The sequence below is a fragment of the Anolis carolinensis genome, chromosome 2 (assembly GCF_035594765.1).
Source record: "Anolis carolinensis isolate JA03-04 chromosome 2, rAnoCar3.1.pri, whole genome shotgun sequence".
Taxonomy (NCBI): domain Eukaryota; kingdom Metazoa; phylum Chordata; class Lepidosauria; order Squamata; family Dactyloidae; genus Anolis; species Anolis carolinensis.
In genome coordinates, this window is record NC_085842.1 from 27191393 (window position 1) to 27214343 (window position 22951).

A 22951-nucleotide genomic window follows, 5' to 3' on the forward strand; every position below is an offset into this window, starting at 1 on the left:
TCGCCTGCATCTATGGCAGATAATCCTCAGAGGTTGGAAACTAGTCAAGTGGGATTTATATATCTGCAGAAGGTCCAGGGTGGGAGAAAGAAAGAACTCTTGTCTGTTGGAGGCAGGTGTTAATGTTTCAATTGCCCACCTTGATTAGCATTAAATAGCTTTTCAGCTTCAAAGCTTGGCTGCTTCCTGCCTGGGGGAATCCTTTGTTGGGATGATTTATTATTATTATTATTATTATTATTATTATTATTATTATTATTATTATTATTATTATTATTATTATTAGGCCTTGCTCCCTTTCTCCGCTGTGGCTCCCTACCTATCTATTTACCTTGCCACATATTCTCCACATTATGTGCATGTCTATGTGAGTGTGTGTGTGTGTGTGTGTGTGTGTGTGTGTGTGTGTATATATATCACACATATATATTCTATTAACTTCTACTTTTTATTTTTCAGTGATTGGTTGGGGGGGGGCACCAAAAATACTGTTTGCTTACACTTGAAAATTACCTAGGTCCGGACCTGGTGATAAGCAGCGTGATCACACCCTGAGACTCTGGTGATGATGTCCAAAACCCCATGCCAGTTGTTAAGGGAACACTAGAGCACTAGAAGATCCCCTGTGGTACAGTGAGTTAAACTGCTGAGCTGCTGAACTTGCTGACCGAAAGGTCAGCAGTTCAAATCGGGGAAGCAGGCGGAGTTTCTGCTGTTAGCCCCAGCTTCTGCCAACCCAGCAGTTCGAAAACATGCCAATGTGAATAGATTAATAGGTACCTCTCCGGTGGGAAGATAACTGTACTCCATGCAGTCATGCTGGCCACAAGACCTTGGAGGTGTCTACAGACAACGCCGGCTCTTCGGCTTAGAAATGGAGATGAGCACCAACCCCCAGAGTCAGACACAACTAGACTTAATGTCAGGGGAAAACCTTTACCTTTACCTTTACCTTAGAGCAGCTGAAAGCTACTGATTTTCCAGAGGCACCTGACTGGAATATTTGGGAATAGGATTATGTACACCGTAGGGCTTTGGTATGATCCTGCAGGGCAGTTCTTGATTGAGATTCTGCATGGCACAATATTGTATATTTAATTTATTAACTTAGATCTCACCTTTCTCCTGAATGGATCCAAAACAGCAAGCAAGACTGTGATAAGGCTATGGCAAGAGAGGTTTGAGTTCCTTTTCCTGACAACAAGAATTCAACAAAGTGATGTTCCAGAACCAACTGAATGGGGAAGAAGTTATTTTATTGGAGCAATGAGTCACAGTTATAATAAAATAATAACAAAACTTTATTTTTAACCTGCCCTCCCTCACCGGATGGACTCAGGGCGGCTTCCAAAAAGAAAATTGGCAAACATTCAATGCCATACTAGAGAGTGCTTCAAAGGCCTTTGGACAGTAATTTTTCCAGTTTTATGCCAAACTTTTTTCAATCATATCTTCGAAGGAAAAAAGTAATGAAGAATGCAGCAAGTGATGCAAAGAATTACGTTCTTGGTTGAGTAATGTGTGTGTAGTGTCAGTAGACTGTTTTCCAACATCGTAACAATTTACAGAAATGAATTACTTTCTGAAAGTAACTTTCCAAATTTTAAAAAATTAATGTTGGAAAAACTGAAATGGGCAAATTGCCCTACCTCTAGCATGAGATGAGCCTTTGGCAGTTTTCTACTATCCATTAATTCCAACTTCGAGGCAGGGGTGGGAGTTCTCCATTACACTTTTCTTTGCTACAACAAACTTCGATGTGTGTATATTTTCCATCCTTTTCAGTATTGTTGCAATAAAAGGACCAATAGTTATCATTGACACAATCATAAGTCAGGAAATAAGGCTCATCACCTGTGAGGAAAAAGAGAAAAGAATGAAAATTAGGGATTGGCATAGAAAAAAGAGGGCAAGTTCACATTTCCCAGTGAAAACATGCATTTTTTCAGTGGGTTGCTGTGAGTTTTCTGAGCTGTATGGCCATGTTCTAGAAGCACTCTCTTCTGATGTTTTGCCCACATCTATGACAGGCATCCTCAGAGGTTGTGAGGTCTGTTGGAAACTAGGAGGTTTCTATATCCGTAGAATGTCCAGGGTGGGAGAAATAACGCTTGTCTGTTTGAGGCACATGTGAATGTTGCAATTACCTCACAGCCTCTGAGAGTGCCTGCCATAGATGTGTGCACAACATCAAGAGAGAATGCTTCTGGAACATGGCCATACAGCCTGGAAAACTCACAGGGACCCAGTGATTCTGGCCATGAAAGCCTTGGACAACACATGCATTTTTTCAATCCACAGGAGAATGAAGAGTATCCCAACTCCGAAATATATGCCCTTTTTCCAGGGCTTGGGATGCCTTTTGGCAAAGAAGAAACATCAAGAAAACATTTGAGAAATATAAACAGTAGAAAAGACATTGTGAAAAAGGACCTTGTTGCATTTTAGAAACAAGCTGAGAGAACAAAGCTGGTGGCCTAAGCTTTCATAGACAAGGCCAGTTAATCCAGGACCAGCCTGGAGCAGACTGGTGGTGGGCCACATGCGCCATCCTGAACCTGTACTCAGGGTGGGTCAGAGTCAAGTCACAACCTCATCATGCTCACCCCAAAAAGCATCCTAGGATGCTTTCACCCTGTCTTCTGGACAGAACCCCACACCAGCTAGCTCACAACATTGTGTGACTTCTGGCAGAGGGCTCACCCCCAGCCAGGGTGAAAGCATCATCTGAGGCTTACCCCACAACACAGGGAGCGTATTGTGTTGCACTGGCTCCAATGGAGCCAGAACGGGTCCTCCATGGAAGGGGAAAGCATTGCTGAGAGGGAGCTATGCGTGGGGCAACAGATTCTCTCTGCTGTCCTCCTCTTTTCTCCCTGAAGCCAGATGAAGCGGGGTGCTGCTCCTAGCCTTTGTGATGAGGCCCTTAGTCCAGTCTGATCAAGATGTTCACTTTATCTTCTGTGTTGCTGCTTCCAGATGGCCATAGAGCTCTGTGTTAACTCCTGGCTGTTGTCTGTGCTCTGTTCTGACATCAGCAGAGCTGCCCATCCAACCAGAAAGGAGACCAAATCTTCCTACCACATCTTCCTACCACAAGTAATGTTTTTCATATTTTTGTACATCAAAGAAAGCCACAGCTAGTGAATCAGAAAGCAAAGATCTCAATATCTGACTCACCCAATTTCAGATTTTAGACTTCCAAATAAGGGATGCTCCATCTGTAACGTTTCTGACTGTAGATTTTAGACCATCATGACATGGAACACAATGCATAAAATGAGGCAACAGATGTTACAACACTTCAGTCCTAAATGAAGTGGTGGGGACATTCTGAGATTTCCAAACGTCTTCCATGAAGCCAAGCCAAGAAAGACAGAATTATCACCATTTTTACCAAAAGTGGTATGAATTTGTCAGGCTGTCCCTCCATCTCAAGCCCCTTGTACACAGCTGGATAAAATACACATTATTGGCTTTGAATTTTCGAATCCCACTGATTTTGAATCCCTAGATCTTACCAAAGTAGGCTGCATACGTATAACATCGTCCCACATCACTCTTGCAAACACCAACTGGAGAATAGCACCCTTTCTCATTTCCAGCTAGACAGACTTTACACATGATGCCTTGGGCTGAAAAAGAATAAGAACAGTTTAAGAGACTAATGGTTACAACATTAGATTGCCTGAAATTGGCATGAGGACCTGACAATACAATGCAGCCACAGTTTAATATTTTGGAATCCGGTGAGTTTTCAAAAATTCAATGAAAATCATTGTTCTTTTGCTTCAGAGTACAGCTTATTTCTGAAACCACTTTGTTTCTCATGCTTTTAAGACTTTTCCACCTCTGAACCCATTCCACCTAGAACAGTGTTTCTCAACCTGTGGGTCCCCAGGTGTTTGGCCTTCAACTCCCAGAAATCCCAGCCAGTTTACCAGCTGTTAGGATTTCTGGTAGTTGAAAGCCAAAACATCTGGGGAACCATAGGTTGAGAACTACTGACCTAGAAGACTCTGCAGATTTATTAATAAAATTAGCAACTATAGAAATAAAAGGACATTTTGGCTAGTGTAGAAATAAAATGTATTTAATCTAATATATTTCAAAAGAAGACAGAGACAAAATAAGCCCCTGAAATTATGTTTGACAAACATACATGTCAGTTAGCATTGTCTTTGGCAACTCAAGATTCCCAAGGATTTACCCAAAAAAGATAGGAAAGTGTATTGTCTCTTTCAGGGTGAATCTTAATGCAGCTTTACACAACCTTAACTTCCATGGCTCAATGCTATAGAACAGGGATGGGCACATTTTGGCCCTCCAAGTGTTTTGGACTTCAACTCCCACAGTTCCTAACAGCCAGTAAACTGGTTGGGATTTCTAAAAATTGAAGTCCAAAACATCTGGAGGGCTGAAGTTTACCCATGCCTGCTATAGAATCATGGGAGTTGAAGTTTTACCTGTTTTCTTTTTCTTTCTTTTTTTGCCTTCTCTGCCAAATGATGCTGGTGGCCCACCAAACTCATCATCTCATAGCGCTGTATAATGACAGTTAAAGGGATGTCAAACAGCATTCTTTCCAAAGTGTAGATGGACCCCTAGAAGCCCAATACGAATATCAATTAACCTAACACTAATACCTACCTATATATGATACAAATACCAAACCAGCTGTTCAATAGGCCTTCTTCCCTCTCTTTTTCCTGCCCTCTCTGAACACATGTACATTCAAGATTAACTTCGTTTTTCAAAATCAAAGGTCGACTTTTGACCACTTCCCATTTTCTTTTGCTTGTTGTTTTGATATTTTTGGCACTCTAGTTACGGTATCTGCAGCTTAACAAAAAATATATATGCCCTTTGCCTCATACACTAGAGAGGAAGATAACAAACATCTCCCTTCTTATGTTTTCTCTTGTCTTGCAAAATAAGCACAAGAATTACAATTACTTCTCCACATTAACTGAAGTTAGGAGAACAGGACTCCCTGTGAAAGTGAAAAATAAAGAAATTGAAAACACTTGGAAGTGCACCACAAAAAAACACTTGGAAGTGCACCACAAAACCGCACCTGATAAAGACGATCTTTCCAAAATGTATGTCACAACACGTTTGTGTGTCAGCTGTTGGTGTGTCACATGAACGTAAGGAGAAAGCTGAGCCTAGAATAATAAAATCATAGAGTTGGAAGAGACCCCCAAAGGCCATCTAGTCCAATTTGCTGCTATGCAGGAAAAACACAAAGTATCCCTGATAGATGGCCATCCAACCTCTTTAAAGGCTTCCAAGGAAGGAACTTCCACCACACTCTAAGGCAGAGAGTTCCACTGCTGAACAGCTCTTACAGTGAGGAAGTTCTTCCTAATGTTCAGGTGGAATCTCCTTTCCTGTAATTTGAATCCATTGCTCCAAGTCCTAGTTTCCAGGGCAGCAGAAAACAAGGCTACTCCTTCTTTCTTATGACATCATTTCAGATATTTATATATGTTATCATGTCTCTTCTAAACCTGCAGGCTAAACAGACCCAGTTCTTTAAGCCAATTTTCAGAGGGATTCATGGTTTCCAGACCTTTGATCATTTTAGTTGCCCTCCTCTGGACACTTTCCAGTTTGTCAATATTTCTCTTAAATTGTAGGCACAGTATATAAATGGAATATTTTCATGAAATATGTTGTGTCCCCATACATTTTGATATTACAATTTATGTATGTGTCTGCATCTCTTATAAGGGGTTGGTTTAACCTATGGTTTGCTAGTAAAACTGAATTGTTCTGCTGTGAAACAATGCATGTCTAAAAAGTGCCTCGCCAACATGAAAGGTTTGGAAAGCTCTGACCTATAGATTCGTAGACAAGTGTTCCTCTCTAGGAATCTCTGGGTCCCTCGGCATGGAATCATAGAATCATAGAATAGTAGAGTTGGAAGAGACCTCATGGGCCATCTAGTCCAACCCCCCGCTAAGAAGCAGGAAATCTCATTCAAAGCACCCCCGACATATGGCCATCCAGCCTCTGCTTAAAAGCCTCCAAAGAAGGAGCCTCCACCACAGTCCAGAGCAGAGAGTTCCACTGCGAACAGCTCTCACAGTCAGGAAGTTCTTCCTGATGTTCAGGTGGAATCTCCTTTCCTGTAGTTTGAAGCCGTTGTTCCACGTCCTAGTCTGCAGGGCAGCAGAAAACGAGCTTGCTCCCTTCTCCCTATGACTTCCCCTCACATATTTATACATGGCTATCATGTCTCCTCTCAGCCTTCTCTTTTGCAGGCTAAACATGCCAAGCTCTTTAAGACGCTCCTCATAGGGCTTGTTCTTCAGACCGTTAATCATTTTAGTTGCCCTCCTCTGGACGCTTTCCAGCTTGTCAACATCTCCTTTCAGCTGCGGTGCCCAAAATTGGACACAGTGTGATTCCAGGTGTAGTCTGACCAAGGCAGAATAGAGGGGGAGCATGACTTCCCTGGATCTAGACGCTATTCCCCTATTGATGCAGGCCAGAATCCCATTGGCTTTTTTAGCTGCTGCATCACATTGCTGACTCATGTCTAACTTGTTGTCCACGACGACTCCAAGGTCTTTTTCGCACACACTGCTGTCAAGCCAGGCGTCCCCCATTCTGTATCTTTGATTTCCATTTTTTCTGCCAAAGTGAAGTATCTTGCATTTGTCCCTGTTGAACTTCATTTTGTTAGTTTTGGCCCATCTCTCTAGTCTGTCAAGATCGTTTTGAATTCTGCTCCTGTCTTCTGGAGTGTTAGCTATCCCTCCCAGTTTGGTGTCATCTGCAAATTTGATGATCGTGCCTTCTAACCCTTCGTCTAAGTCGTTAATAAAGATGTTGAACAGAACCGGGCCCAGGACGGAGCCCTGAGGCACTCCACTTGTCACTCCTTTCCAAGATGAAGACGACGCATTGGTAAGCACCCTTTGGGTTCGTTTGCTTAGCCAATTACAGATCCACCTAACCATAGTTAGGTTGGAGAGATTGGAGAGAGTTGAACATGGAATCACACTGAAGAATCTAGAGATTCCTAGAGAAAATATTTTAACTAAAGCCATGAACAATCACACACCCAAAAATTAAAGAACCACAAATGTGGAAGGATGACTGTACTCCTAAGGCCTAGATTCTGAATTGCAGATAAAAAACTAAAAAGGTTTTTGTATCTTTAGTAGTTGCTTAGCCAAGGAAACCTCAGGTGAGTCACTCCCTTTCAGCCTTAAAGGAAAGCAAGGGTAAACCCTCTCTGAACAAAGCTTGCCAAGAAAACATTGAGATAGGGCTGCCATAATTCAGATCCAACTTGAAGACACACAACATCAACAAATGCATTCACTCTTTCCAATTCTCATGCCCTGAGAGCCATGCTAATAAAGCACTTGTGAGTCCGTATTTCCCCTGTTCCTTTCTCTCTACATTTCCACACATATATACGCTCACACTTACCAACAGTCCAGCAGAACAGAGCTGAAAATCCAAGGAGAAGAATCTTATTCATCCTGATTAATTTTTGTGAAAGTCCAGTCTCCTAAATGAATATTAAGAAATCAAAAGAGCACTGGAGAAAATGTCAAAAAGTGATCTCTATTTTAACAGATTAAGTTTCCCTAGCCTCTAAAAATGGCCAATGAGAAACAGGGTAAAGCTGTGCAAATATTTTCTTTTGGGAATAAATATTGGCAGATTATCTAGCCAAAACCAGGTCTGGTTCAAGAAATTTCACTGCCTGAGGCAGAGCAACACAATTCCCAACCCTCAGCTGCACAACACATGGAACTTGTCATGTTATTTTGGCACAGGATCTAAAAGTGGTGTTCTCTCCTTTTCAGCAGTAAAAGGTAATGATAATAAAGTAATTTCCTTTACCTGAAAACTTTTAGATGGTTTGTCTCCCTTTGCTAAGTGGTAGAGCCAGTATTATAGAACTATAGAGTTGAAAGAGACCACAAGAGCCATCCAGTCTAACCCCCTGACAAGCAGGAACATAAACTCAATTGTGATATACAAAGAACAGGGAGGAAGAGGGTAACAAAAAAAATAGGGGAAATTATTTTTCTCCTATTTCTCCCCTTTAAAGTAGAAAAATCAAAATTTGAAAAAATGGAAAAGACTGACATTTGAAATTTCTATTTTAGAAGGATACAATGTTTTAGGTTTTTTTTATCATGTCAGAAGTGACATACTGCAAGTCACTTCTGGTATGAGAGAATTAGCCGTCTACAGAGATGTTGCCCAGGGGATGCCCGGATGTATTACCATCCTGCTGGGAGGCTAGAGCTGATAGACGGGAGCTTACCCCATCTCACGGATTCGAACCAGCAACCTTCAAGTCAGCAACCCAATCTACAGATCAGCAGTTGAGCCAGCACAAGGATTTAACTCACTGCACCACTGCAGCTCCCACATTGACTTTATCAACGTTTTAGTTAAAGTCTTTATATACCTTTGGGCATTTTTATCCATGGATTCAACCATTCAAAGCTTGATTTTCTTAATCTTGATTTTGCCTTATTATATAAGGGATACCATTTCACTATGTCATTATGTATCACTGGACTCTAGCTTCCATGGATTTTGGCATCTATGGTAGGATGTCTGTATGCGCACCATATGGTGAACCTCCCATAAACATTCTTAAACCAAATGTAAATATTCCACATCTCACCAAAAATGTCACACTGCTCTAACAGAGGAACTTACACATATGTAAGATGAAGACATGACCCCAGCCATCAGATGAGCGAACACATTTGTTTTCAGTTCATATCAGTTTTCACATACATTCACCCTTAATGCTGTTTTGTCATATTTGCCTTAAGGTGTATTTTAGAAAAACAACATGAACATTTTCAACTTAGAGAGTAGAGTATGTTTAACTTGAGAAGGTTAAGAGGAGACATCATATTGAGAGAGCAAAATTGTTTTCTGCTGCTCTAGAAACTAGTGCACAGATCAATGAATTCAATCAGCAGGAAAAGAAATTCTACCTAAACATGACACAAAAAATTCTGATGGTGGGAGGTGTTTGATGATAAGAGATGTTTCTTTGGATTGTGATGCTCCTGAGGAATTTAAAACAGAGGCTGAATGACAAAGGAGTACTTTGATTGTGTCTTCCTGCATGGCAGAAGATTATTCTGGATGACCGCTAGGGTCTCTTCCAACTCGAGGATTCTATGTAGTGGATGTCTTTTCTCCTTTGTTAGAATTTTGCTTTTTTACAATTCTAAGCAACATGTTCTGAACAAGTGTGGTTGGTGCTTAATACAAATGCTTAGCAACATCATCAGGATCCATCCACTATGACATCACTGGGGACTTATCTCTATGACATCACCAGATATTGCTCCTGGTCTCACAGTTAGGCCTTGAAATCTCTAGGCTGGTAACCTTATTATACACTGTACATCTCCAAGACTTGCTCCACCTCTTCATCACCATGATGGTGGAGTGCTTAGAAAGACGAGAACCCAATGCTTAACATCTCCCAGAAGGTAATTTTCCTATTCAAAAACCTGAATATTCAAAGACCAGTGCTGCTGCTTTATTGGATGTTTGTCTCGTAGTATTCAATTGTATCCAATATGTTACTCACATTTTCTTTTATATGTCTTTGTGGTAAGATTCTGGTTTGTTCCTTTTTAATACATCAATTCAAAAATAGTTTTAGTCTTTCTGCCAGAATGTTTGTAAATATTTTATAGACAATATTCAGTAGAGAGATTGGTCTATAATTTTTGACATCTGTTGGGTCTAAATTTTCTTTATGTATCATTGTTATATTCACTGTTTTCCATGTATCTGGGATTTTTTTAGAGTTAAGGCCTCATTCATTGTTTTTTTTTTTAAGTATAATGTTAATTCTTCTAATGTTTTGTAATATATAGCCATTATTCCATCTAGACCAGGTGCTTTGCTGTTGTCTAATTTTTTAAATTGCTGTTTGTATTTCTTGAACTGTTATTTCCTTGTTACGTGTTTATCTTTGCTGATCAGAGATTTTAATTTTTTGTTTTCCAAGATATTGTGTAATATCTAATGTCCTTCTTTCTTTATTCTGTCAAGTATAGTTTTTTAAAAGTTTATTCAATTGATTTATGTCTTGGTCATTTGTATATAATTTCCCATCCATCCTAATTTTACTAATATGGTGACATAGTCCTTTCTTTCTTATTTTTCTTGCCAACCATTTACCTGGTTTATTGGTGTTCTAAAAATGTTGCTCTTTTATGAATTTAAATTATTTGGCCAGCTGTTCTGCATCTAAGTAATTGCTTTGTTTTCCAAGTAATTCCAATTCATATTTACTTTTGTGGCATGTTGGATTCATTTTGATTTTTTTTCCTGTGGCTGCTATTTGTTCTAATATTTTCATTAGGTTTTTATTTTGTCTTTTGTTTCTTATTGCATTTTGTTGTATGAAATGAGTTCTCATCACTGCTTTGCTTGCATCCCATATCGTCTGGCTAGAACTTCTGGGGTTATATTGATTTCGAAGAATTCTTTTAGAATTTCTTTATTTTTCTTTATATCTTTCTCTGATTTTAAGAAGTTATCATTTGAATGCCATTTTCTTATCTTCTCTCCTTGGACTAATTCTACTGCGCAATGGTCTGAATTTGTTCTTTGAAGAATTTTTATCTTTTGAATCTTTGTTGTTACTACATTTAAGGTCCAAATCATATCTATTCTTGACCACATCTGATGTCTATTTGAGTAAAAAGTATAATTCCTTTCTTCTGGGTAGTTTATTCTCCAAACTTCTTGTAAATTGAATTGTTGTTTCAAATTTATACACGATGAGGTAATGTCCCCATAGTTTTGGTTTTTGTCTTCTTTTGGAGTTTCCTTTATCCAAGTCGCAGTCTATGGCCTCATTTTGATCATCCACAATAATTAGGTCGTCAGAAGTTTAGTCATGACACATATCAGGTGATACTGGCCCTTTTCAGCATAACTTCTTTCAAAGGATTTGATTTAAAAAAGGTATGGAAAGGCTGACCATGGAAACTGCTCAAGCAGGATATAGATGAAATCAAAAGCTATTTAAATAAGCGGACTGAAAACAGATGTTGCAACTCCTGGTTTATCATTTACTATTTGCTTACTTTATTCCCTCACTGCAGATTTTAATCTGCCTGCAAAAGGAGAAAAATTGAGTCTGAAAATGTCAAAGACCTACAAAGATTAGCACCCACGGGAGTAGGGCAGGGCATCAACTCTCGGATTTAGGCAGACAAAACAAAAACTAATTGCAACTGATTTGGACAACTTGTGGCTTTTCAGTTGATGATGGACTGCATGTCCAAAAATTTTCTGGAGCATTTCACCTCCATAATCTTCATTAAAACACTTTTCTCTCACACTACATACTTTCAATCCACAAGTAAGCAAGGGAATTCGGTTTTTGCTGGGGAAAGCATTTGAGGAATGCATATTGTGTGAGTTTTTGTCTTTTGGTGGCTAGGAGGGAAAACCTTTTTCAGTTCAGGTGCCAAAATTTCAATTCTGTATGGGCCTCAGGTGGTTGTATTCTAGAATCTGGTGGGATAGGTTCAAGGGTAGAATTGCCATTGCTGTTCTGCATCTTTAAGTCAAGTATGATTTATGGCAACCCTCTCCTTGGTATTGTCTTAAGAAGACTCACTTTTTATCGTGTCAGAAGCGACTTGAGAACATACTGCAAGTCGCTTCTGGTGTGAGAGAATTGGCCGTCTACAGAGACATTACCCAGGGGATGCCAGGATGTGTTAGCTGGGAGGTTTCTCTCATGTCCCCACAAGCTAGAGCTGACAGATGGGAGCTCAGCCCATCTCACGGATTTGAACTGGTAATCTTCAGATCAGCAACCCAACTTACAGGACAGGGAAGTCATGCTACCCCTCTACTCTGCCTTGGTCAGACCACACCTGGAATCACACTGTGTCCAATTCTGGGCACCACAATTGAAAGAGATGTTGACAGACTGGAAGGTGTCCAGAGGAAGGTGACTAAAATGATCAAGGGTCTGGAGAACAAGCCCTACGAGGAGCGGCTTAAAGAGCTCAGCATGTTTAGCCTGCAGAAGAGAAGGCTGAAAGGGGACATGATAGCCACGTACAAATATGTGAGGGGAAGTCATAGGGAGGAGGGAGCAAGCTTTTTTCTGCTGCCCTGGACTAGGACACAGAACAATGGCATTAAACTACAGGAAAGGAGATTCCTCCTGAACATTAGGAAGAACATCCTCACTGTGAAAGCTGTTTAGCAGTGGAACTCTCTGCCCTGGAGTATGGTGGAGGCTCCTTCTTTGGAGGCTTTTAAGCAGAGGCTGGATGGCCATCTGTCATGGGTGCTTTGAGTGCAATTTTCCTGCTTCTTGGCAGGGGGATGGACTGGATGGCCCATGAGTTCTCTTCCAACTCTATGATTCTATAATTCCATGACAGCAGATCAGCTGGCACAAGGGTTTAATCCATTGCACCACTGCGGGTCCTTATAGAGGAGGTCTGACACTGCCTTCCCCTGAGACAGTGGTTCTCAACCTGTGGGTCCCCAGATGTTTCTGGGAGTTGTAGGCCAAAACACCTGGGGACCCACAGGCTGAGAACCACTGCTTTAAATGAAAAACCTCCAGTAGCCCTGCTCATCAGCTTCTCTGCTCAGATCTTGAAAATATAGAGCTGTGGATTCCTTGATCAAACTTGCAATATAGTTTCTCTCTTTTTCTTACTGCCTTGCACTTTGCCAAACACTATTGCATTTTCCAATGTGTCATGACATCTCATGATATGTCAAACATACACAAGCCTCAGTTTAGTCATCTTCACTTCTAGATCTGATTTGCTCTTTTGGGGCCTCATCGCACTTGAGCATTTATCCACTTTAATTCACTTTAAATACTGTGACTTCCTCCTGCAGAATCCTGGAGTTTGTAGTTTAGGGAGGGGCCTTTAAAATGATCACCCAGAGAAGCCATGAACCTCCCTAAATTACAAACCAAAGAATTCTGCATGAGACAGTCATGGCATTTAAAGTGGATTAAAGTGGATAAATGCTCAAGTGTGATGAGGCCACATTGATTTGTCTTTTTAGCAGTCCATGGGTATCTATCACACTTTCCTTCAACATCACATTTCAAATGGTTCATTTTCCTCCTGTTGGCTTTCTTCTTTTTCTTTCCAACTATTTACACATCTGGAGTAGATAGGAACTCCCCCACACATGAGCTGGAGATTCACTTTCCCTTACATAATGGCTCAGTGGGTTACTCCATTAGTTAAAACACCTGTGTTTACTTTCAGCATGCAATGGAAATTGACAAGATATGCAGTTGACCTGAACACTGAATGTAATTTGCCCTCTGATCATGGTCCTCAGACAAAAAAAATCAAGCTGCAGTCATGTTTGTGCTCACTCAATTGGTGTTGCCAGCTGATATGAAAACAATGCAGTCTCATTTAATTTCTACCATCCATCAGCCTTCTGAGAAATTAAGCAGAAAACAATGGCCAAAGATAAATCTGACTTTTAGTAGGGGTAGATTGGAAAAACCAGGAGTAGTTTCACTGTCCCACTGATATAGAAGCCATTAACTACTCTTCGTTCTTCTATCCTTACAAAAGGTTCTTCTAGGAGTTGAGATTTCTATGAGGTGAGGGTAGACAGAGCTCCAAATACAACACTATACACAAATATAGGATTCTGGCCAAAGTCCTCTGCTTGGATACATATATTTTTTTCTTTCTCCTACTTTCACTTTTTAAAATAAATCTTTCCATCCCCAACTTGAATAAATGCATGGATTTGGGTAAATTCTATAAACAAACAAAAACAAACTAATATGAAAATCTTACTCTTGTCAATTCCAGGCTATCTGGCAACACTGCCCCCAAACATCCAAAGTGAGCTGCAACCTGAGATGCTGCATCAAAACATGAAGCAAGATTTTGGAGAGATGCATGGCAAAGGGAAGAAAAGAATGCTCCACCTGGAGAATGTGGGCATCGATCCCACTACCTCTCACATGCTAAGCGAGCGCTCTACCATTTGAGCTAATTCCCCATCTGCTTGGCTGAAGTCTTCAGCAATATCCTGAGTAAAGCCATCCCAAAGGTTCATGCAGGAAATGACCTAAAAATGTTTTTGCTCTATTCATTATGATGGTAATGGGAGCCCCATATCTTTTTTGGTACTTCCCTCTATTGCTTCTATGACAATTTTGCTCTTCCCAGTACTGCTCAAAGGCAAATCTACACTGACCAGTTATCCCAAGGCCAATCCAGCATGCTGTACCCCAGGATGGTTGACATAACCACCCCACAGCTGCTGTGGAAATGGGAGGAGGTTCCAACTGCCCAGCATCACTAAATCTGGCTTGGTGCTGCTGGACTGTAATCCTCAACATCCCTTCCGTTCTTTGATCCTGCCAGTCAGCCATTGCCTGAAATGATGTCAGCCAGGTGACAGGATGACAAGGGATGGTCAATCTTTCTTCAATTGGCCCATTGCCCTGTCCAGTGTCACTCCTGGCCATAGCCAACCAGCAAGACCTGCGTTTGTGAAGACTGCCACAATATGGAGAATGGAACGGGATTGTAAATTCCATCCCATATCTTTGGGTGCCTGAGTTTGAGAAATATGGGATGGCAGTATGAACCATTGTGGCCAGTTCTATGGCTCAACTGTTTAAATAGGTACAAGGCTAATCTGAATCCTGCAAATTTTGTTAACGTGGATCAAGGCTGTGTTAAGGTGGCCTTCCCTTGCGCTTTCCTGTATTAGACCTGTGTAGCATTTGGTTACCACAGAGCAGATTTGAAGGTTCTTCGTGGTAAGTGGTTGGTGTAGATGTGCCCCAAGATGCCACATAAGGAGTGAAATAAGGAGGCATGGTTGTATGTTATATTGTGTGCCAAAAGCAAAGACTGTTCTGTCCAAAATATTCACCCGTATAAAATATCTATATTGAAATAGCAAAATGCCATGGCTTCTGGGTTGCTCTGAGTTTTTCGGGCTGTATGGCTATCTTCCAGCAGCATACTCTCCTGATGTTTCACCTGCATCTGTGGCTGGCATCTTCAGTGGCTGGCATCTTCAGAACCTCTGAAGATGCCAGCCACAGATGCGAGCGAAGTGTCTGGAGAGAATGCTGCTGGAACATGGCCATACAGCCTGAAAAACTCACAGCAACCTAGTGATTCCGGCCATGAAAGCCTTCAACAACATATTGCAATGACTTCATTGCTTACAGCTGACAATGCAGAATGGCAAACAAAACATGGATTTGGATCATGGCATTGGCCAATCCACGTTTTGTTTGGTGAGCCCATTGCTCCAGACTGAGCCAGAACCTATGCAATAACATGGGGAAAGACCAGGTGGCATAGAAATATTTGGTCTCCTCTCCTTGCTACCATGGGGTGCTGTAGAGGCATCTAACTTCTGGCCATACAGAACATGGCCATACAGCCCAAAAAGCTCTCAGCAACCCAGTGATTCAGGCTATGAAAGCCTTCGACAAAACCACCTTTGTAGATACTTTACATAAGAGAACCAGGTGGAACACACACACACACGGCTACCTTTTTAAAATACATGTCAAAAAAATAAAATGATGGCCTTATCTGGAGAACGTAGCCATCAATCTTATTAACTCTCATAAGCTGAGTAAGTGCTCTAAAGCTTGAGCTAATTCTCCACCTGCCTAGCAGTGCTGTTCTGTAAGATAGCATGAAAACCCATGATGTTATGCAGGAAATGACCACAAAAGGGCTTGCATTGCGAAAGAAAAAGAAAACATGAAAACCTGGCTGGAGAATGTGGGCATCGATCCCACTACCTCTCGCATGCTAAGCGAGCGCTCTACCATTTGAGCTAATTCCCCACCTGCCTGGCATAACTGTTCTGCAATATCCTGAAAGGGGGGTAACTCAAGACATTTTGGGAAAAGGTGATCTCAAAGGGCTTTGTATTGTGGGAGGAAGAACATGAAAAGGCGCTCTCTAGAACTCATTTCAGATGTTCGGCCTTTGTATATGATGAGTCTTAAGCATTCACTGATGTTGATTTCCACCAGGGATTTTGGAAGGAAATCTCATTAGATACCGAGGGACCACAATATAGATTGTGGGGGATGGGGAAAATGAAGAGTAAAAAGGAAGAGAAATTAGCCTCAAACAGTCACTGGCTGGGAGTGGAGGAAGACCTCATGTGGAGTGATTCCCCAAATATAATGATTCTGAAGGGAAAAAAAACCACTATAGAAACTACTGAAGAACTGACTGGATTGTCAGGAGAAGGAAATCCTATTGAGATAAAGAGAATTGTAACTGTTGTATCTCCTAAAAAGATCACTATTAATTACACTTAGTGGATCCAGCTCTCTATGGATGGAGTAAGAGCTCTGCCTGCTGGGGAAGAGGGGTTATGGCACCAGGGACCTGTGCATGTTATGAGCCCCAGCTCTGAGCACCAGAATTTAGGGTTCATTTAGAACTGAAGTACCCAAAATTATTTAACCTACTGCCCACTTTCAATTGCCCCCAAAGTCCACTAGTATTCCCAGTTGGCCATGTTGAATTTGTGTGACAATTGTGGTCCAGATCCGTCATCAGATGGGTCCAGTATTCTCTGAATACGGATGAACTATAATTCCTGGATGTCAACGTCAATCACCCCCAAACCCCGCTAGCATGCAAAGTTGACTGTGTTGGGTCTGTGTGCCAAGTTAGTTCCAAGTCCATCATTGGTGGGGTTCAGAGTGCTCTTAGATTGCAGGTGAACTATACATTCCAGTCCCTACAACTCCTATAAATCATGGTGAATTCTCCCCGAACCTCTCGCTCTAGTATGTTCAGTTGCTGTGTGCCATAGAAAAGAATAGGAAAGGGTTAAGCGAGAGGCAGTGGGCAGGGTCATGCAAATTCCACACCAATGGAGAGAGAAAGGAACACTGGGATGTGGCTCACTATAACCTGCAATGTCAGTGGAGGAAGTGGCTCCCCAGCACTGTGGGCTAAAGCAGTTTGTAGAAGCAGGAGTCTAGTCTATGTGGACACCCCTGCCACATACACACTTACATATTTTCATTTTTATTATGTGTATAGATTAGAAGTGCTTTGCTATTTATTTATTTATTTATTTTTTTGCAGTATTTATATTCCGCGCTTCTCACCCTGAAGGGGACTCAGGGCGGATCACATCACATATATAAGGCAAACATTCAATGCCTTAACATAGAACAAAGACAGAGACAAACGCAGCTCTGAGCTGGCCTCGAACTCATGACCTCTTGGTCAGAGTGATTTGTTGCAGCTGACTGCTTTATCAGCCTGCGCCACAGCCCAGGCTATTTCTAACACACCAGAGTCAGAGTGAAAGTATAAAACCAAAAAACCCTCTGACTGCCCTTAGCAGTTTTCTCACTGAGCAATCTGTCTTACTGCCTCATCACACTAGAGCATGAATCCACTTTAAATCCAGTTTCTGCCTCCTGAAGAATTCTAGGGTTTGTAGTCTGGCTCAGCTGTTTAAAGCCCCCTCCCTAAAGTAGATAAAAAGTGGATCCAAGCTCTAGTGTGATGAAGCTCCTTACTTGATTCTTTTTTTATATAAAAAATGTATTGAAAGGTATAGCAGTTGTGTAATTTTATGAAAAAAAATTGTTTTACGTGGGGAGGGGGAAGGATAAAGGATCACATGAAAATTTTCACAAAATCACACAACTAATATACCTATCAATATATTTTTGTTTCTTTAAAAAAGAAAAAGATACATCCTTTCTAGATAGGAATCCTGCTGAAGAGCAGAGGATCCAGAAATGGCTGGCGAGTGTTCCTTTCTACAACCCATTCTTTGGAGATGATCATGAACCAATAGAATATAGACATTTCCAGGGAAGTCATAGTCCTGTCCTATTCTGCTTTTGAAACAACGGATCCTGATGATCCTAGAAAAATGCCCTTCTTACAATCTTTACAGTCAACCGTTTCTCAGCACAATTGTTTATTTTACCCCATCCTGAGTTGTCTCGGGGAGATAGGGTGGGGTAAAAATAAAGTCTTATTATTATATTATTATCCTGACTGATTTACCCTTTTTATGGTCAAGTCCTCCTAAGATATTCATAACAATGCCAGGCTCCAGGTAAATTTGCATCTTAGGTTTGACCCACACTGCCAAATAATGCAGTTTGAACATAAAATGCACTTCCATTCACTTCAGACTACATTATATGGGTCCACACTGACCATATAACCACTGCATGAACACCAAGCACAAAATAGCTGCACGCAACAACATCCCGCGGAAACTGACTGGCAACGCATGGGGTGCAGACCCACAAGTAATAAGAACATCAGCCCTGGCCTTGTCTTTCTCAACTGCAGAGTACGCCTGTTCTGTTTGGCACAAGTCTGCCCATGCAAAACAGGTGGACATAGCACTGAATGAAACATGCAGAATCATCACAGGATGCCTTAAACCTACACCTGTTGATAAACTCTACAAGTTAGCTGGCATTGCCCCTCCTGACGTGCGACGGGAAGTTGCTGCTAACTGCGAGAGAAATAAGGTTGAACATTGTGAAAGCCACCCACTGCATGACTATCAGCCTCCTCCCACCAGACTCAAATCAAGGAAGGGCTTCATGAGAACCACCACTCCTCCTGATGTTCCTCCAGCAGCAGCAAGGGTGTCTCTCTGGGCAGCTAAACCTGGCAATTCTAACTGGATGCCCCCCCCCCCAGGAGGGTCTTCCTCCCGGGGCAAACCAAGAATGGGCAACTTGGAAGTCCCTAAACAGACTGAGAAGCGGAGTGGGCAGATCAAAAGACAACCTGGCAAGATGGCACTACCTGGAGGAATCCTCCACCTTGTGTGACTGTGGAGCAGAACAAACAACTCCGCATATGTATGCTTGCCCACAATGTCCTGCCTCATGTACGGAGGAGGAGTTGTTTAAAGCTACGGACAATGCAGTTGCTGTTGCCCGCTTTTGGTCCAAAACTATTTAGTTGCTTGTGATTTCCTTTTTTCCTCCATCATTTTGAAATGTATTTGTTGTGCAATGCTTTTGACACAAAATAAATAAACTGAACATATAATGCAGTTCAGACCATATAATGCAGTTCAAACTACATTACTTGGTAATGTTGATCCAGCCTTAGTTGATTTCTCTTGCAACCAGAACCAACGGAAATGCAACATTTTATTATATTTATGCATTCTTTCAACCAAAGGCATTGTACTGAATACAAGCCCTGTGGCAAATGTGGGATTCTGCCTCTGCGGGTGCTTCCAGACAGGCATTTATCCCAGGAACATTCGGGTTTAAAAAACACGAATGTTTCTGAGTGCCTGTCCACACACAACCCAGAAAGTGCTTTCTGGAGTGGGTGTCCAGATGTTCTCCCAGAACTTTCCGGGATAACACCTGAACACTGTAACCCCCTCCTCAAAAGCTCCCAAAACCCCTTTAAAAAGTAAAAAAAAAAACAACTTATCAAGCCTCGATTACGGTGTTCCTTCAGCTCTCCTGGTGTGTAGCAATGACGTGCCAAGAGAGGTGCAGGAACATTGTAATGGAGGCAGGGCCGGCTGGAGAAAATTTTAAGGATTAAGCGGCGGGCGAAAATTGCACCCCCCCCCGCGCTGCGGGAGGTGTGGCCTGGCCCCACCTCCTGCGCCCTAGCCCCACCTCCCACACTGCTCGCCTTGGCCCCGCCTCTGGCGCAGCGTGGGAGGCGGGGTCAGGGTTGGCCCCGCCTCCCACGCTGCTCACCCTGACCCCGCCTCTGGCGCAGCGTGGGAGGTGGGGTCAGGGTGAGCAGCCCGGGAGGCAGGGCCAGGGCTGGCCCCGCCTCCCGCGCTGGTCACCCTGACCCCGTCTCTCATGCAGCGTGAGAGGTGGGGCCAGGGCGCGCAGGCCGGGAGGCAGGGCTCTGCTTAGACGAGGCCTTGCCTCCCGCCCCATGCGCCCTTGCCTTTTTTCCCAGGTAGCCAGACTGCAGCGAAGGTTCCTCCAGGCCGCGATCGCGGCCTGGAGGAACCTCCGCTGCAGTCTGGCTACCTGGGAAAGGCCAGATGGGCGAGGGTGACCAGCACGGGAGGCGGGGCCAGGGCTGGCCCCGCCTCCCACGCTGGTCACCCTGACCCCGCCTCTCACACAGCGTGGGAGGCGGGGCCAGGGCACGCTGGGCGGGAGGTGGGGCACCCTGGTCTAGCTGGCCTAAGTTGCTGGACGCAGGCGCAGATCGCCCAGCCGATCTGCGCCTGCGTCCAGCAACTTCCGCGCTTTGCCGTTTGGCGCGGCGCAGCAGTGGTGGCGCTACGGGGCGCTGTCGAGGTGTCGACAGCGCCCCCTAGCGGCCTGCGCCCGAGGCCACGGCTTAACAGGCCTCATAGGTTAAACTGGCCCTGAATGGAGGCCTCGTAAGTTTTTAAAAAACTTTTAAAAGGGGTTTTGGAGACTTTTGGGGAGAGGGGAGGTGTCCTCGCAGTTTTCCAGGCTAATTTAACCGAAAAACTGCAGGACTGCAGTCCAGACAGCGGAAGTCATGGAAGGTGCAGAATAAACCCACTATCAAATTAATTTGCCACAAACCAGGGTTTTCCGAAAATTCATCTGGACAGCCCCCTTTTAGTTGTGGGAAATCCCACATTAAAGGGGCTGTCTGGATGGGCCCTGAGTGACTGAGAATCGATGAATGAAAGAGTGGGTTTCCAAAAAAGAAATGCACTTGAGAAGCATGCTGCTATGTCCCTTTAGGATTCATAACAGGTTTCAGGGTGATCCTTGTTTAGTACTGGAATGGGAGACCAGACCATTACCATATGCTATATATTACTATTTCTAAAACGATGGGCCTGACTCCAGATGGGGTATCCGTAACTGAAAATGGGGGTTCCAAAAAATCTGACAACAGTAAAAGTTCTCTGAACACCACCTAGTGACTGTTTTAAATATTCATACAAATCAGTAACAAAGTGTTTACAGCAGTACTTCATAAAAAGGAAAATCAGACTGTGTTTAGCAAGCCTTGCAAATTCTGATTAATCAGCATTAGTAATGCCAATGGAAAAGGGATGGCCGACTAACACAGATGAGGATGTAAGCACACGTGAGCATTGATGAATGTGTGCATGCACTGTAGAATACGAAACAATGGCAGATAAATGAACCATAAAAACTATTTTGGAAGTTCTGGTAGATGTGCAAATGTACTATATATGTTGGAAGGGGGAATACAATGCTATATAGACAAAAATCATTTGAAGAGATGCCCTTGGCTCTATAGTAAGGGGATTGGTGTGGCTTGTCTTCCCAATTCCAAGTTTATGTATTGGATTTATACCCAATTTCTCCCAGAATGGGATTTACAATTTTTTACAATAATTTAGAGGTGTGGTTCCCAACCTTTGGGCCTCCAGGTGTTTTGGACTTCCTAACAGCTGGTAAGCTGGCTGGGATTTCTGGAAGTTGAAGTCCAAAGCATCTGGAGGCTCAATGGTTGGGAACCACTGATTTAGAGAGAAACCATTAATTTATCTACAGTGTAGAAGTAATGAAAATTGCCACCATTTAAATTGTCAACTGTGTAGAAGGGACCTCATATAATCCAGTTCAAAGCACATAATATAAGATTATAAATATAAAAAATTACTGTGGTATAATAAAACAGAACAATATAATCTCTAAAATCAGGATAGTAAATAAAGAACAACATTCAGAAAACAGGGGGTTTCCAGAGAGGAAACGATCAGGGCCAGCTAACACCTCCCAACCAAGGATTCTCCCAGACAGGAGGTTGAGGAGGGAGAAAAGTAGTGTGTATTATCAGAGTCATTATTATTACTATTATTAATGATATTACTATTATTGTGTTGCTATGAACCATGAAAATGAACACAATCTGGTTCCAACTATTCAAAAACTTTAAAATCAGAACAGTAAATAAAGAACGATACTCTGAAAACAGAGGAATTCCAGACATGAAACAATCATGGCCAGCTAACACCTCCCAACAAAAACTCCCCCCAGGGAGGAAGTAGCCAGGTTTTGAAACTGAAAGGCTAATCATTCTGGCTAATTGTAGCATTCATACTTGCCTCCAACAGACAAAAAAGGAACAACCAGAAATATTGTATATTCACAAGCTTTAGGAAATAACATACTAACTACCACCAATTCCTCAAAACCTTATTTCCCATACCACCACACTCTGAAATATCCTGCCAAAGGAGATTAGGCAAGCCCCTACTCTGGCCTCCTTTCATAAGGAGTTGAAAAACCTGCTGGTTTTGGCAGGTTTTTTGAATAATCTGCTCTGGTATATCACTGACTCATGGCCCTGTAATATGCTGTACAAGGATCACCTATCCCTAATAACGGACCATGTCAACCCATCTGGTTATTGATCCTTGTTCTTTCAGGCAAATGTTGTAATTGTTATTTATCGTTTTTACTGGGTTGTTGTATGTCTTTCGGGCTGTGTGGCCATGTTCCAGAAGTATTCTCTCCTGACGTTTTGCCCACATCTATGGCAGGCATCCTCTGAGGTTTTGATCTTGTTTTAATAATGTGTTTATTGTGTTTGTTATGTGGTGTATGTTGCTGTTTTTATGCTTGGAAACTGCCTTTAGTCCCTTCGGGGAGAGAGGGCGGTATATAAATAAAGTTTTACTTACTTACTTACTTACTTACTGGAAGGATGTGTCTTGTTTTTTTTTTCTTTCTAGCAGCCTGCATTCAGCTTCCTGTGTCTGAACTTTCTCATTGCCTTTTTTTTCAGCTGGTAAATTTCCACTTCAAGGTTCCCTCTTGTCTTTCTCTCTTCAGACCCCCCCTCCCCCCCCCCCCCATCCTGGCTGATTTTTTTATTTCTGCCTTATCCCTAGTTTCGTTTGGTCTCACCTGGTTGTTTTTTGACTCATAGAGTCATAGAATCATGGAGTTGGAAGTGACCTC

At 42.3% G+C, this 22951-nt stretch overlaps 1 protein-coding gene, 1 long non-coding RNA gene and 1 other non-coding gene across 5 annotated transcripts; 1 reads left to right on the forward strand and 2 right to left on the reverse strand.

Moving 5' to 3' along the window:
- Positions 1 to 1235: 1235 nt before the first annotated feature.
- LOC100553738 (uncharacterized) lies at positions 1236 to 22824 on the reverse strand. 3 transcript variants are annotated; one of them, XM_062969513.1, is made up of 4 exons: positions 9106 to 9141; positions 5078 to 5168; positions 3522 to 3635; positions 1236 to 1854 (listed from the first exon to the last, which is right to left on the reverse strand). In XM_062969513.1, the coding sequence occupies exons 1-4, from the start codon at positions 9124 to 9126 to the stop codon at positions 1691 to 1693; spliced, it is 390 nt and encodes a 129-aa protein (XP_062825583.1). In that variant the 5' UTR covers positions 9127 to 9141; the 3' UTR covers positions 1236 to 1690. The 3 variants fall into 3 exon arrangements, with proteins under 3 accessions (XP_062825583.1, XP_062825584.1, XP_003228199.1); XM_062969514.1 differs by lacking the exons at positions 5078 to 5168; positions 9106 to 9141 and adding an exon at positions 22684 to 22824; XM_003228151.3 differs by lacking the exons at positions 5078 to 5168; positions 9106 to 9141 and adding an exon at positions 7450 to 7609.
- Positions 9321 to 14100, forward strand: LOC134295946 (uncharacterized). The gene is made up of 2 exons (XR_010002469.1): positions 9321 to 9497; positions 13854 to 14100. It is a non-coding gene; the product is annotated as an uncharacterized LOC134295946 (long non-coding RNA).
- On the reverse strand, positions 15796 to 15868 carry trnaa-agc (transfer RNA alanine (anticodon AGC)). Its single transcript has one exon. It is a non-coding gene; the product is annotated as a tRNA-Ala (tRNA).
- Positions 22825 to 22951: the final 127 nt, after the last annotated feature.

Coding starts and splice junctions, on each gene's coding strand:
- LOC100553738 (XM_062969513.1), bottom strand. CDS start 9,126: ATGCAGGAAGACACAATCAAA. Junction 5,169..9,105: donor TGCAGGAAGACACAATCAAA/GTACTCCTTTGT, acceptor TTATTATTCTAG/GCTCAGCTTTCTCCTTACGT. Junction 3,636..5,077: donor GGAAAGATCGTCTTTATCAG/GTGCGGTTTTGT, acceptor ATTCTTTTTCAG/CCCAAGGCATCATGTGTAAA.